This window comes from Bufo bufo, chromosome 3 (genome assembly GCF_905171765.1).
Source record: "Bufo bufo chromosome 3, aBufBuf1.1, whole genome shotgun sequence".
NCBI classification, from domain to species: Eukaryota; Metazoa; Chordata; class Amphibia; order Anura; family Bufonidae; genus Bufo; species Bufo bufo.
This window is the reverse complement of record NC_053391.1, coordinates 569,664,789-569,681,576: the sequence shown is the minus strand read 5'-3', so window position 1 is coordinate 569,681,576 and position 16,788 is coordinate 569,664,789. Positions and strand designations below refer to the sequence as shown.

General features: G+C 45.9%; 1 protein-coding gene across 2 annotated transcripts in view; it reads left to right on the top strand.

Annotated features, from left to right (window-relative positions):
- The window catches only part of LOC120996035 (retinol dehydrogenase 7-like), a 124,771-nt gene that overhangs the window by 65,339 nt on the left and 42,644 nt on the right, over positions 1-16,788 (top strand). The window contains exon 1 of one of the 2 annotated variants that reach the window (XM_040425696.1): positions 16,023-16,155. The exons of the other annotated variant lie outside the window; for it this stretch is intronic. Coding sequence (XP_040281630.1) covers positions 16,134-16,155 — 22 coding nt within the window. The 5' untranslated portion in view covers positions 16,023-16,133. Of the gene's footprint in view, positions 1-16,022; positions 16,156-16,788 lie in introns of those variants that run through there. 2 annotated transcript variants of the gene reach the window in all.

Here is a 16,788-nt window from a genome sequence, read left to right as displayed (position 1 = left end):
CACGCCACAACAACCAGCACCACCAGCTGATATGGAATGTCTTAGCAGGAGGCAGCATTTCACCAACATGGTGGAGCAGTATGTGTGCACACGCCTACACGTACTGAATGACGGGTCTGCCCCCTTCAACTTATGGGTCTTCAAATTGGGCACATGGCCTGAGCTTGCCCTTTATGCCTTGGAGGTGCTGGCCTGCCCTGCAGCCAGTGCATCATCTGACCGTGTGTTTAGCACGGCAGGGGGAGTCATCACAGACAAGCACAGCCGCCTGTAAACAGCCAATGTGGACAAGCTTACGTTCATTAAAATGAACCAGGCATGTATCCCACAGGACTTGTCCGTACCTTGTGCAGAATAGACATGTATACTGGCTTTAACTAGCCATTGTTATACTACAGCGCAATTGCTCATTCTTGTATTTTGGATATTTCACACTCATTTGGAGTGTACACTAATAAAAAATAAAAAAATTAAAACAAAAAAACAGTGTTGGCTACCTCGTCCTCCTCCAACGCTGCTTCCACCTACAATGCTACGTTTACCACCTCCTCAAACTCGTTGTCACGGATGATGTTGCAAATAGCTGGAACCTATGAATAAACGTCCGACTGGCTTGATCCCAAACTAAGGAGCATATAGGTGAGCCCTATATGCTCTCCCTGACTGCTATGTCCATGCAAGGGTCTCAATGGTAGACGATTGCATGCCCACGTACCGAAGACTGTGTGACACCTGAAAACCCTATAATAGTAAGGGGACATGACCACCGGCTCCCTGCACTTAATACGGACGGAGTCAGGGTCACCTAGAATCAAGCCAGCAAGGAAACACAATACATGAAAAGACTTTTCTGAGCGAACAGCAGCAGCAGCCTCCAGCAGTGAACACTTCATCCAGGAAGTAGTATAAACCGCAAAGTGAGGCAGTATGGGAGGGAATATAAAGGGAGACGATTAGTCTAAATAGGTGACACCTGGGAGAAGGAAAGGAGATGAGAAAGTGAAACCAAAACAAATAACGTCATGCTAGAGGTAGAGAAGGACGTCTGCCAGACCTTCTCACAGAACTGGCGGTGACAGTACCCCTCCCTCTACGGGTGGACTTCGGACACTCAGAGCCCACCTTCTCGGGATGAGACCTATGGAAAGCCATGATGAGACCCACATCCTCTCCTCAGGACCATAACCCTCCCAATAAACAAGGTGCTGGAGAGAAGCACAGATAATACGAGAATCCACAATCCTAGAGACCTGAAATTCAAGATTACCATCAACAACAATCGGAGGAGGAGGCAAAGAGGAGGGTACAGTGGGTTGGACATAAGGTTTTAATAGGGACCTGTGAAAAACATTATGGATCTTCCAAGTCTGAGGAAGATCAAGACGGAAGGCAACGGGATTGATGACGGACAAGATCTTGTAAGGCCCAATAAACTTAGGACCCAACTTCCAGGAGGGAACCTTCAGTTTGATATTCTTTGTAGACAACCACACCAGATCACCCACATTCAGGTCCGGACCAGGCACACGTCTCTTATCCGCCACACGCTTATATCTCTCACTCATCCTCTTCAGATTACCCTGAATCTTTTGCCAAATAAATGACAAAGACGAGGAAAATCTCTCCTCATCAGGTAAACCAGAAGACCCCTCTCCAGAGAATGTCCCAAACTGCGGATGAAACCCATATGCACCAAGAAATGGTGACTTATCAGAGGACTCCTGGCGACGGTTTTTTAAGGCAAACTCAGCAAGGGACAAAAAAGAATACCAATCCTCCAGATTCTCCGCCACAAAACAGCACAGATATGTCTCCAGATTCTAATTAACGCGTTCGGTCTGACCATTCGACTGCGGGTGAAAAGCAGAAGAGAACGACAACTGAACCCCCAAGTGAGAACAGAAAACCTTCCAGAATCTGGAAACAAATTGCGTGCCCCAATCAGAAACGATGTCTGAAGGAATGCCATGCAATTTAACAATATGATAAACAAACGCTTGCGCCAGCGTTTTAGCATTGGGTAACCCAGGAAAGGGAATGAAATGTGCCATTTTGCTAAAACGACCACTACCACTAGAATCACAGTCTTCCCCGAGGAACGAGGCTGGTCCGTAATGAAGTCCATGGTCAGATGCGTCCAAGGACGGGAAGGAATGGGTAACGGGAGGAGAGAACCCGATGGCCGTGAATGAGGGACCTTGGCACGAGCGCAGGTGTCGCAGGCTACCCCAAAACCCTCAACCTTCAGCCAAAATGGGACCCAGGTCTTCAAAGTCCCCCCTCCCGGAAAACAACGTGACAGGGCATCCGCCTTCACATTTTTAACCCCAGGGCGGAACGTAACAACAAAATTAGACCTAGAAAAGAACAAAGACCATCTGTCTCGGGTTCAGACGCTTGGCCGATTCCAAGTAGGCCAGATTCTTATGGTCTGTAAACACAGTAATAGGGTGTCTGGCTCCCTCTAACCAATGGCGCCATTCCTCAAAAGCTAATTTGATGGCCAACAACTCCCTATCTCCCACATCGTATTTTCTCTCTGCAGAGGAGAGTTTCCTTGAGAAAAAGGCACACGGTCGCCATTTGGCAGGAGAGGGACCCTGAGATAAGACCGCACCCACACCCACCTCAGAAGCATCCACCTCAATAATAAAAGGTAGAGAGACATCAGGTTGTACCAAAATGGGAGCAGAAGCAAAACTCTCTTTAATACTTGAAAAAGCTTTAAGCGCATCTACCAACCACGAGGAAAAATCCACCCCCTTTTTTAGTCATATCAATGAGTGGCTTTACAACAGAGGAATAATTCAAAATGAACTTTCTGTAATAATTGGCAAAACCCAAAAACCGCATCAGCGCCTTCTGATTCTCAGGAAGCTCCCAATCAAGCACAGCGCGGACCTTTTCAGGGTCCATCCGAAAACCAGAAGCGGAGAGAAGAAAACCAAGAAATTGAATCTCCGGAACCGCAAACACACATTTTTCCAGTTTAGAGTACAATTTATTCTCCCGCAGAATCAGCAAGACCTGACATAGGTGGTCCCGATGAGTCTTGAAATCAGGAGAAAAAATCTAAATGTCATCTAGATACACCAGTACAAATTTCCCCATTAAATGATAAAAAATGCTGTTCACAAAATGTTGGAAGACGGCCGGCGCATTCATCAAACCAAAGGGCATAACCAAATTCTCGAAATGACCCTCAGGGGTATTGAAGGCCGTCTTCCATTCGTCCCCTTCCCTGACCCTGACTAGGTTATATGCCCCTCTTAAATCCAACTTAGAAAAAACTTTAGCCCCAACAATCTGGTTAAACAGGTCCTGGATCAGAGGAAGCGGATATGGGTCACGAATCGTGATACGGTTCAGCTCCCTGAAATCCAGACAAGGTCTTAAAGAAGCATCTTTTTTCTTAACAAAAAAAAAAACTGCGGCAACAGGTGACTTCGAGGGTCGGATGTGTCCCTTTCTCAGGCTCTCAGAGATATAAGTACGCATAGCGACCCTTTCAGGTTGGGAGAGATTGTATAGTCGTGATTTTGGCAGCTTGGCGCCTGGGATGAGATTAATAGGGCAGTCGTACTCCCCGATGAGGGGGCAACTCCTGAACACCAGTCTCGGAAAACACATCCGAAAGTTCAGAGAGAAAAGATGCACAGTTTTGGTAGAAACCTCTGAAAGAGATGCCGTGAAGCAATTCTCTCTGCAAAACTCACTCCAACCATTTATTTGCCTTGCTTGCCAATCAATGGTGGGGTTATGTTTAGTGAGCCAGGGTAGCCCCAACACTAGAGGAGTAGGTAATCCGCTTAAGATGAAACATGACATATCCTCAACATGAGCGTCACCCACAGTCAAATGGATATTGTGAACTATGCCCTTTAACGATCTTTGAGAAAGTGGAGCGGAATCGATAGCAAAAACAGGTATATCATTTTCCAAAGTGCATACCTGTAAATCATGAGTTGTTGCAAATTGATTATCAATGAGATTGACAGCTGCTCCACTATCTACAAAAATCTCACAAACAATGTTCTTGCTGTCTAGCGCCACCCTGGCAGGTAGGAGAAAACGGGAACTACAAACAAACGGCAAACCATCAATTTCCGCATAAACCTTGCCAATAGTAGCAAATGGAAAGGTTTTAGAGGTTTTATTTTATTTTGTTTTGTTTTGTTTTTATTACCCTCAGAAAACTTCATGAATCTCCTAGAGGGGCAAACATTAGCTAAATGATTTATACCCCCACAACAGAAACAAACCCTCCTCTGAGAGTTGAATCCTCTACTGTCAGAGGCAAGCAAACCCAGCTGCATGGCCTCCTCCTCAGAGGGGATTGAGACAGACTGAGACCCCTGCGCACTGAATAAGACAGCCCCACTGTCCTTGGGCTGAATATGACAGGAAAGAGTAGTCTCCTCTCTCTCTAAGACGCCTGTCAATACGAACAGCTAGAGACATGGCTGACTCTAACGACACTGGTCTCTCATGAAAAGCGAATGCATCTTTCAATCTTTCTGAAAGACCATGGCAAAATTGACTTCGGAGTGCAGCATCATTCCAACCAGTATCAGCTGCCCATCTCCGAAATTCAGAACAATATATCTCTGCAGAGTGTTTACCCTGGCATAAAAAACGCAGTTTAGATTCGACCAGAGCAATACGATCCAGGTCATCATATCTGCCCCAGGGCTACAAAAAATTCATCCACCGATTGGAGGGGTCGTGCCCCCACCGGCAGCGAAAAGGCCCGAGACTGAGCGTTATTCCTGAGCAGCGAGATGATGATCCCCACCCTCTGCTCCTCATCACCAGAGGAATTGGGAAGTAGGCGAAAATGGAGTTTGCAAGCCTCTCTAAAGCGAACAAAATTCTCACTACCCCCGGAGAACGTATCCGGAAGCGAGATCTTAGGCTCAGAACAAACTCCATGAACGCCAGCAGAACCGGTCACTTGAAACTGAGACACAGTTTTACAGAGATCTGCTACCCCTGACTGCTATGCACATGCAAGGGTCTCGATGGTAGACGATTGCATGCCCACGTACCTAAGTCTGTGTGACACCTGAAAACCCTATAATAGTGAGGGGACACGACCACCGGCTCCCTGCACTTAATACGGACGAAGTCAGGGTCACCTAGAATCAAGCCACCAAGGAAACACAATAAAGTAAAGGACTTATCTGAGCAAACAGCAGAAGCAGCCTCCAGCAGTGAACACTTCATCCAGGAAGTAGTATAAACCGCAAAGTGAGGCAGTATGGGAGGGAATATAAAGGAAGACGATTAGTCTAAATAAGTGACACCTGGCAGAAGGAAAGGAGATGAGAAAGTGAAACCAAATCAAAGAACATCATACAAGAGGTAGAGAAGAACGTCTGCCAGACCTTCTCACAGAACTGGCGGTGACAATGTCCTATTATTGTCCGCATAACGAACAAGGATACTACTGTTCTATTAGGGGCAAGCTGTTCCGTTCTGCAAAATAGGGAATGCTCATGAAGTCATCCGCATTTTTTACGGATCTGTGTTTTGCGGACCGCAAAATACATACGGTCGTGTGCATGAGCCCTTGGAGGTCTGGAATGCTGTCAGTGTTATCCAATACATTCCAGACCTCTAAGGCCCCTTTCACATGAGCGAGTTTTCCGCGTGGGTGCAACGCGTGCCGTGAATGCATAGCACCCGCACTGAATCCTGACCTATTCATTTCAATGAGTCTGAGCACATGAGCGTTTTATTCACGCATCAGTTCTGCTGAAATTGCCCTTGTTTTAGATGTTTTATTCACACATCAATGTTTTGGTCAGTGATTTACATCAGTGATTGTTAACCAAAACCAGGATTGGAGCCTTCACAGACATAAGGTATAAGGGAAAAATCTGCCCCCTGTTCTGTGTTTAGAACCGTACCTGGTTTTGGCTCAAAATCACTGATGAAAATCACTGACCGAACACTGACATGTGAATAAGGCCTCATGTACACGACGGTATGTATTTTGCGGTCCGCAAAAGATACGGATGACGTTCGTGTGCATTCCGTATTTTGTGGAACGGAACAGCTGGCCCCTAATAGAACAGTACTATCCTTGTCCGTAATGCGGACAATAATAGGACATGTTCTATTTTTTTGTGGAACGGAAATACGGACATACGGAAACGGAATGCAGATGGAGTACCTTCCGTTTTTTTTGCGGACCCATTGAAATGAATGGTTCTGTATACGGTCCGCAAAAAAACGGGACGGACACGGAAATAAAATACGTATATGTAGCCTTAGGCCTCATGCACACGACCGTATGTGTTTTGCGGTCCGCAAATTGCAGATCCGCAAAAAAAAAAAAACGGATGAAGTCCGTTTGGCATAGTTTTTTGTTTTTTGAGGATCCATTATATATGCCTATCCTTGTCCACAAAACGGACAAGAATAGGACATGCTCTATTTTTTGGCGGAATGGAACCAAGGACAATGGACGCGGAAAACAAACGGTTTACTCTCCGCATCTTTAAACAGCTCCATAGAAATGAATGGGTTCGCATCCTATCCGCAAAAAAAATGGAATGGGCGCGGAAACAAAATACGTTCGTGTGCATTTAGCCTAAGGCTTAATTCAAAAGTTTTCTAACTTTTGCTACTTTTTCCAACCTTTTTATATAGGTGCTACTTTTCTTGGCGGCTGAATTTGACGCAACAACAGTCTAATTTCTACTCCACCCCAGGGCTGGAGTACTTTTCTTTGTCTGTTTTCAGTGGCGAAGTAAGACTTTTTTGCATTAAAAGTTGCATTTTACGGGTAACGTACAACTTTTTCTGCAAAGATGCAACTTTTTCATGTGCAAATAAATTAAACCAGTCTAAGTGAATATGAACCTGTCTAACTGAAAAACAACCACCAGAGGTCAGGCTAATAAAGATATGCCGAATCTAACTTATCAACTGCTGTGCAACTTTTAGTAAATACTCAGCAAAAGAAAGACAGACTAATGAAATACGCCTGTGTAATTTTAAGCCTAAAAAAAAAAGCCTCTTTCGACTATTTAGAATTTTTAGACTAAGACTACATGCATACAACCGTATGTGTTTTGCGGTCCGCAAATTGAGGATCGCCCCAAAAAACGGATGACATTCGTATGCCATCCGTTTTTTTGGCGGATCCATTGTAACAATGCCTAAAACGGACAAGAATAGGACTTGTTTTTTTTTTGTGGGACTACGGAACGGACATACGGATGCGGATAGCACACGGTGTGCTGTCCGCATTTTTTGTGCATGAGGCCTAATTCAGAAGTTTTATAACTATTTATGTAGGTGTGCCTTTTTTTTGCCTGAATTTGTTGCAAGAACAGTTTAATTTCTACTCCACCCAAGGGCTGGCGTACTTTTCTTTGTCTGTTTTCAGTGGTGAAGTGCGACTTTTTTTGCATTAAAAGTCACACTTTCCAGGAGATGTTCGACTCTCTCCACAAAGATGCAACTTTTTTCATGCACAAATAAATTAGACCAGTCTAAAGGCCCCTTTCACACGGGCGAGATTTCCGCGTGGGTGCAATGCGTGAGGTGAACGCATTGCACCCGCACTGAATCCGGACCCATTCATTTCTATGGGGCTGTGCACATGAGCGGTCATTTTCACGCATCACTTTTGCGTTACATGAAAATCGCAGCATGCTCTATATTGTGCGTTTTTCACGCAACGCAGGCCCCTTAGAATGAATGGGGCTGCGTGAAAATCGCAAGCATCCGCAAGCAAGTGCGGATGCGGTGCGATTTTCAGGCACAGTTGCTATGAGACGATCGGGATGGGGACCCGATCTTTATTATTTTCCCTTATAACATGGTTATAAGGGAAAATAATAGCATTCTGAATACAGAATGCATAGTACAATAGGGCTGGAGGGGTTAAAAAAATAATAATAATAATTTAACTCACCTTAATCCACTTGTTCGCGCAGCCGGCTTCTCTTCTGTCTTCTTCTTTGAGGAATAGGACCTTTGATGACGTCACTACGCTCATCACATGGTCCGTCACATGATCCGTCACAATGTTAAAAGATCATGGGATGGACCATGTGATGAGCGCAGTGACGTCATCAAAGGTCCTTCCTCAAAGAAGAAGACAGAAGAGATGCCGACTGTGAGAACAAGTGGATTAAGGTGAGTTAAATTTTTTTTTTACATTTTTTAACCCCTCCAGCCCTATTGTACTATGCATTCTGTATTCAGAATGCTAGTATTTTCCCTTATAGCCATGTTATAAGGGGAAATAATACAATCTACACAACCCCGATCCCAAGCCCGAACTTCTGTGAAGAAGTTCGGGTCTGGGTACCACATTCAGTTTTTTATCACGCGCGCGAATGCAATCGCAGTCAAGACTGATTGCAATTGAGTACCTACTCTCGCGGGTTTGCCGCAATGCATCCGGACCTTATCCGGACACGCTCGTGTGAAAGAGGCCTAAGGCCCCTTTCACAACAAGCGAGTTTTCCGCGCAGGTGCAATGTGTGGCATGAACGCATAGCACCCGCACTGAATCCGGACCCATTCATTTCAATGGGTCTGTGTACATGAGCGTTTTTTTTTTACGCAGCAGTTTTGCGTTGCATGAAAAACGCAGCATGTTCTATATTCTGTGTTTTTCACGCAGCCCTGGCCCCATAGAAGTGAATGAAAAACGCATTGCATCCGGAAGCAGGTGCGGATGCAATGCGTTTTTCACTGATGGTTGCTAGGAGATGTTGTTTGTAAACCTTCAGTTTTTTATCACGAGTGTGAAAAACGCATCAAAACGCATTGGCAGAAAAAACTGAACGCAATTGCAGACAAAACTGACTGAACTTGCTTGCAAAATCGTGCGAATTTCACTGAACGCACCCTGAACGCATCCAGACCTAATCCGTCACGCTTATGTGAAAGGGGCCTAAGTGAATATGATCCTGTTTAACTGAAAAACAACCACCAGAGGTCAGACTAATACCAATATTGCGACTTTTAATAAACACTCGACAAGAAAAAGACACCCGAATCAAATACGCCTACCTAATTTTATAGCCAAAAGCAGGTGAACTTGATAAATGTGCCCAGAAATTTCCAGGCATAAGGCCTCCTGCACACAACCGTTTTTTTCCGCGTTTACTGGTCGTTTTTTGCGTTCTGTATACGGTTCGTATACGGAACCATTCATTTCAATGGTTCCGAAAAAATAACGGAATGTACTCCGTATGCATTCCGTTTCCGTATTTCCGTATTTCTTTTCCATTAAAAGATAGAACATGTCCTATTATTGCCCGCAAATCACATTCCGTGGCTCCATTCAAGTCAATGGGTCCGCAAAAAAAAGGTACACATACGGAAATGCGTATGTCTTCCGTATCCGTTCCGTTTTTGTGGAACCATCTATTGAAAATGTTATGCCCAGCCCAATATTTTCTATGTAATTACTGTATACTGTATATGCCATACGGAAAAACAGAACGGAAAAACGGAACAGAAATGGAAACACAACAAAAACAAAAAACGGAACAACGGATCCGTAAAAAACGGACCGCAAAACACTGAAAAAGCCATACGGTCGTGTGCAGGAGGCCTAAATGTTAGTAAATTTGCTGAGGCTGGAGTCCCGTCCCCGCATGGCCTCCGACATGCCCACAACGGTGGTGTTCGTGTGATGTTTATGTTGCATTAAAACAGACAATAATAGGACATGTTCTATGTTTTTTGCGGGGCTGTGGAACGGACATATGGATGTGGACAGCACATGTATTGAAATTAAAGGGTCCACTTCCGATCTGCAAAAAATACGGATTAAAAATACAGTTGTGTGAATGGGGCCTTAAGCCTCATTTACATGTCCGTGTCTGTGTTCAAATCCGTGAGCAGGTGGTCAGTGATGCATCCGTGAAGGATCCGTGGGTCCATTTTTTGCTGTCCGTGTGCCATCCGTGTTTTACTGACACTGAACAGCTGAAAAATTATTTTTAAAACATCTCTTTCTAATCATCCATGTTGCATCCGTGGCTTTCACGGACCCTTAGACTATAATGGGTGTGATGGATGCAACTGTGCTAAAACACTGATGTGTGAATACACACATTAAAATGAATTGGGGACGTGTGCTGTCCGCGGAGAACACGTACAACACACGTCCGTGGAACACTGACATGTAAATGGTGCCTTAGGCCTAGTTCACACGAACGTATGGCTTTTATAGTTTTTTGCGGTCCGTTTTTCACGGATCCGTTGTTCCGTTGTGTTTCCATTTCCTTTCCGTTTTTCCGTATGGCATATACAGTATACAGTAATTACATATAAAAAATTGGGCTGGGCATAACATTTTCAATAGATGGTTCAGAAAAAACGGAATGGATACGGAAGACATACGGAAGCATTTCCGTATGTGTTCCGTTTTTTTTTGTGGACCCATTGACTTTAATGGAGCAACGGAACGTGATTTGCGGCCAAATATAGGACATGTTCTATCTTTCAACGGAACGGAAAAACGGAAATACGGAAACGGAATGCATACGGAACACATTCCGTTTTTTTTTGCGGAACCATTGAAATGAATGGTTCCGTATACGGACCGGATACGGAACACACAAAAACGGCCCGTACACCCGCAAAAAAAACGTTTGTGTGAACTAGGCCTTACACTCTGGGTTTTCATCCACAACGTGTGCACTGCCAAGTTTTGATCAGGTTTTCAGATGCAGTTTTTGAAGCTAAAACCAGGTGTGGATTCAAAACTAGAGTCTGCCCTTCCCACTACCCCTCCTTTCATGATCCACACCTGGTTTCAGCTTTAGAACTGCATTTAAAAACCTGATTTAAAATCTGACTGTGCGGCTGTATCCTCAGACGCTGTGGCTGGAGCCGTGTAAGACTGACTTGGCAGTGGATTGAATCCCTTTGAATGCTGTTACTGTGGTGAATGAAATAACTACTATGCACTCACTGGAGACTGAAGGTAGGACTATACTGCAACATGTATTTTACAACTGATCTGGTTGTAAGGCTATTGTAGTTATATAATGCTGGTACCACAAGCAGATCTAAGTGTACTGAGTGCTTCCCATGTGTAAAAAGCAATACATACAGTATATTGGTTCAATGGCTGTACTGCTGTAAAGAGATCTTTGGTGTTGCAGCCAAGATCGCCATGTAGCCCCAGCCTTGGGCTCCATTCACACGTCTGCAAAACGGGTCCGCATCCTTTCCGCAATTTTGCGGAATGGGTGCGGACCCATTCATTCTCTATAGGGACGGAATGGATGCGGACAGCACACAGTGTGCTGTCTGCAGCCGCAATTGCGGAGCGCGGCCCCCGATTTTTGGGTCCGCAGCTCCGCAAAAAGATAGAGCATGTCCTATTCTCGTCCGCAGCTTGCGGACAAGAATAGGCATTTCTATGGGGGTGACGGGCTGGTGTGTTGCGGACCTGCAATTTGCGGGTCCGCAACACACCACGGACGTGTGAATGGAGCCTTAACCAGGTATTCCAGTTTTTTATTTTCTTAACTTGCTTATATAATAAGAAAATTATACAATGATGTAGCCCAGTGATGGGCAAACTGCGGCTCCCCAGCTGTTATAAAACTACAAATCCCATCATGCCCTGCTGTAGGCAGACTGGGCATACTGGGAGTTGTAGTTTTACAACATATATCAGTCCTGTGTAATGCATCCGTGGCCTAATTGAAACATGGAATCAGTCATGTGACAACCTACACATCTTGTAATTTCTAACAGTGTTAGGCCTCTTGCACACGACCGTATGTATTTAGCAGTGCACAAAAAAATATGGGTGACATCCGTGCGCATTCAGTATTTTGCGTAATGGAACAGCTGGCCCCTAATAAAACAGTACTATCCTTGTCAATAATAGGACATGAGAGATAATAATAATAATATTATTATTATTATTATTTGCAAAAAAGAAACGGGACACTGAAAGAAAATATGTTCGTGTGCAAGAGGCTTTAGGGCTCATGCACACGAACATAGACTGTTTTGCAGTCTGCAAATCACGGATACTGGCTGTGTGCGCTCTGCATTTTGCAGAATGGACCATCCAGGCCATATTAGAACTACTATCCTTTTCCGTAATGTAAGCACATTGTATGGATGCTACAGGACAGACATACAGATGTGGACATCTTTTGTGGCTCCATTGAAGTGAATTCACCTGTTAGATACCTGGGTAGTTAATGAAAAGCCATGTCACATGATACTTCTGAGGGTCAATGAAGCATTTCAGCTCTCTCAATGGAGCCTTTGTCAAGCTTGACAAAGGCTCCATTGAGAGAGCTGAAATGCTGCATTGCTGTTGGGTGTAATAAAATCCACCTTTTTTCATCAGAAGACCGGAGTGCTGGCCTCATTTCATAGATTTTATTCTAGTGTGTGTGTGTGTGTGTGTGTGTCAAACGTTCAGACAATACACTGGCTGCAGGGCAGGCCAGCACCTCCAAGGCATAAAGGGCAAGCTCAGGCCATGTGCCCAATTTGGAGACCCAGAAGTTGAAGGGGGCAGACCCATCATTCAGTACGTGTAGGCGTGTGCACACATACTGCTCCACCATGTTGCTGAAATGCTGCCTCCTGCTAATACGTTCCATATCAGCTGGTGGTGCTGGTTGTTGTGGCGTGCTGACAAAGCTTTTCCACATTTCGGCCATGCTAGCCCTGCCTTCTGAGGTGCTGGTGGTGCCCCAGCTGCGTTGGGCGACCACTTCCTCCTCTGGCTTCACCTGGTGCTACTATTGTGCCCCCGCTGTCAGGTGGGAATGCCACCAGCAGCGCGTCTACCAGTGTGCGCTTGTACTCGCACATCTTACGATCACGCTCCAGTGACTGAATTAAGGACGGTACGTTGTCCTTGTAATGGGGATCCAGCAGCGTGGCCACCCAGTAATCAGCACAAGTTAGAATGTGGGCAACTCGGCGGTCGTTGCGGAGACACTTCAGCATGTAATCGCTCATGTGTGCCAGGCTGTCCAGAGGGAACCCCCCCCCCCTCCCCCTTACCACAGCCAAGCATCAGTGATGGCCATGAGCTGGTTTGGGTGCCACCCTGCTGTGAACACTGTTCCTCCTCCTCCATCGCCAGAAGCGTTTCAGTGAACGCCGAAAGCGCGCACAGACGGCCCGCACTTTCTGCAGCAGCTCTGACATATCTGGGTAATTTTTAAGGAACCTCTGCACCACCAAAGTCAGCACATGCGCCAGGCAACGGATGTGCGTCAAACCGGCTAGGCCCAGAGCTACTGCGAGATTTCGCCCATTATCGCACACCACCAGGCCGTGCTTGAAGTTCACTGGCACCATCCACTCATCGTTCTGTTGTTCAAGGCCCATCCACAGCTCCTGCGCAGTGTGGGGTTTGTCCTCCAAACAGATAAGTTTTAAAACTGCCTGCTGTCGTTTACCCCTGGCTGTGCTGAAGGTGTTGCGCTGACCGGATGAGAAGGTGGTAGAGGATGAGGAAGCAACAGGAGGCAAAGAGAAGCGTCCTGCAATCCGCGGTGATGGAAGGAAATGCGCCAAACTGCTATCCGCCTCAGGCCCAGCTGCCACTGCATTTACCCAGTGTGCTGTTAGAGAGATATAACGTCCCTGACCATGCTTACTGGTCCACGTATCCGTAGTTAGGTAGACCTTGCCACAGATGGTGTTGCGCAGTGCACACCTGATTTTTGTCCCCCACTTTTTTGTGCAGGGAAGGGATGGCTCGTCTGGAAAAGCAGTGTCGGCTCGGCACAACGTACTGTGGGACAGCCACTGCCATAAGGCTTTTAAAACTCTCCGTCTCCACCAAGCTGAATGCCAGTAACTTTGAAATACTGGCATTCAGGGCCAGTGATCGCTGGTGAGTACTTCCTCTTCCGCTCCAGTGTTTGGGAGATGGAAAGCTGAACGCTTCCGTGGGACACTGTGGAGATGCTTGGTGACCCTGGTGGTGTTGCTGGCAGATCCTCTGTTTGCGGGGTGGCAGATGGCACTGTCACTCCAGAGGTGGATGAAGAGGCCGAGACTGCAGCAGAAGAGGAAGCGGGAGGAGCCAGAGACCTTTCTTGGTTTTTGAGGTGTCTACTCCACTGCAGCTCATGCTTTGCACTTAGATACCTGGTCATGCAGGTTGTGCTCATGTTGAGAGAGTTTTTGCCTCTCTTCAGGCTCTGATTGCACAGCGTGCAAACCACTCGTGTCTTGCAGCGTTGGGCAGTAGCAGGCGTACTGTCTGGGGGACGGCCACTCTGCTTTTGCACCCTGCTCCCTCTTCTGCTGTGCTATTGGCTCTGTGCAACCACGCCTCCTCCTCCGAACTACACAGGTCACTCGCATGATCTTGATTCCATGTGGGGTCGAGGACCTCATCGTCCTCCACATCATCTTCCACCCAGTCTTCACCCCTGCCCTCCTTGTCGGTCTGCACACTTTCAAAAGCCACAGCAGTTGGCACCTGTGTTTCGTCATCATCTGAGACGTGCTGCGGTGGTCCTCCCATTTACTCATCTTGAAACCTAAGTGGTCGGGCATCGGTGCACTCAGCCCTGCCCCTGCCCCAAAAGTGGAAGAGAATGTGGATGGCCCTGTAAAACCCTGCTAGCATAGTCATCAAAAAGCAGAAGAGACTGCTGCATGACTTGGGGCTCAGACTGCTTGGCTGATTTGCAAGGGGGTGAGGTGAGAGACTGATGGACATCGGCTGCAGGTGCCAACTCTGATCTTTTCAGTAGGAGACTGGGTTGCTGACAGTGCCGCCAGTTCCTTCACATTGTCTCCCACCCAATCTACTATCGCCTGTACTTGTTCTGGCCTCTCCATTCGTAGAGCCGCATTAGGCCCGACCAAATACCGCTGAAGGTTCTGTCGCCTACTCGCACCTGAGGAAGGGGTTTCACTTGTGCGTGTAGCTGGCACAGATCGACCACGTCCTCTCCCTGCAACAGGAGCTCCACCAGCAGCACCACGACCGGGGCCATGTCCCTTATTCGACGCTCTCCTCATTCTCCACCAAATTTAGTATTTGGCCCAAAATGTAGTATATAAAATGTAGAATATAATTGCAGTATTTCAAGCTTCTATTTGACTGTCACAAATACATATATGCTGTGCTGGTGCACAGAACTTGCATAAAATGGCCGCCACCCACCTAACAGACGGATAAAAGTTCGTTTTCTGGGTCACTGGGCTCTGGGCAGGGTAACAAGATTGTGCACTGCACAGTATATCGCACCCCTCTGTGTATCACACATATAGATGGCACACCTATACTAGTGCTTAAAAGGACTTTTGTGGCCCTATTAGCGTTTGGTGTCCCTAAAAGCCTGTCCCTGCTCCACACAGCAACCTCTCCCTACACTGGCAAAACACTAAATGTAAAATGGCGGCCTGATCAGGTTTATTTATAAGGTAGGGGGTATGTCCATGTGCTGAAATGTCTCAATTGGCTGTCCTGTACCACCTGATGGATGTCTCATGGGTCAAAGTTCTTCATAATGTAAAAGAATATGGCAGGCGCGAATTTCTCCATATGTTCGGCGAACACTCAAAAGACCGCCGGGCGAACCGCAAGGCCATCTCTACCCAGCATGGCCTCCGACACTCCCACACAGATGACACACGTGTGTGTATATTTTTTATTTCTTTCTTTTTGTGGACCAATTGTAAAAATGCCTATTCTTGTCCACAAAACAGACATTAATAATTTTTGCATGTTTTTTGCGGGGCTGTGGAACGGACATATGGATGCGGACAGTACACGGTATTGAAATGAATGGGTCCACATCTGATCCGCAAAAAAAAAAAAAAGTGATTGTGTGAATGGTGCCTTACACTGTGGGTTTTCATCCACAACGTGTGCACTGCCAAGTTTTGATCAGGTTTTCAGATGCAATTTTTGAAGCTAAAACCAGGTGTGGATTCAAAACTAGAGTCTGCCCTTCCCACTACCTCTCCTCCTTTCATGATCCACACCTGGTTTCAGCTTTAGAACTGCATTTAAAAACCTGATTTCAAATCTGATTGTGCGGCTGTATCCTCAGACGCTGTGGCTGGAGCCGTGTAAGACTGACTTGGCAGTGGATTGAATCCCTTTGAATGCTGTTACTGTGGTGAATGAAATAACTACTATGCACTCACTGGAGACTGAAGGTAGGACTATACTGCAACATGTATTTTAGAACTGATCTGGTTGTAAGGCTATTGTAGTTATATAATGCCGGCACCACAAGCAGATCTAAGTGTACTGAGTGCTTCCCATGTGTAAAAAGCAATACATACAGTATATTGGTTCAATGGCTGTACTGCTGTAAAGAGATCTTTGGTCGTGCAATAGGTGTTGCAGCCAAGATTGCCATGTAGCCCCAGCCTTAAAGGGGTATTTCCTTTTTTATTTTATTTCTTTTTTAGCTTATTTGTTTACATAATAGGAAATCATACAATTTTCTAATATACATATACCATATTTTTCGCCCTGTAAGACACACTTGCCCATAAGACGCACCTAGGTTTTCAAGGAGGAAAATAACAAATATTTTGAACCAAAAGGTGTGCTTTTGGTGGGTTTTGAACTAATGGTGGTCTGTGGATGACACACTGTTATGGGGAGGGAGATCTGTGGGTGGCACATATATAACATCTTATGCTATATGTTTCATCCACCGGGCCCCTCCTCACAGCATTATTCATATGTAAACTGTAATCCATAACCTCTTAACTTTAGTTAAAGTAGCGCTATCCCGTGTACTACTATTTACTATCAAGCTCCCGTACCGTAGCAGGCAG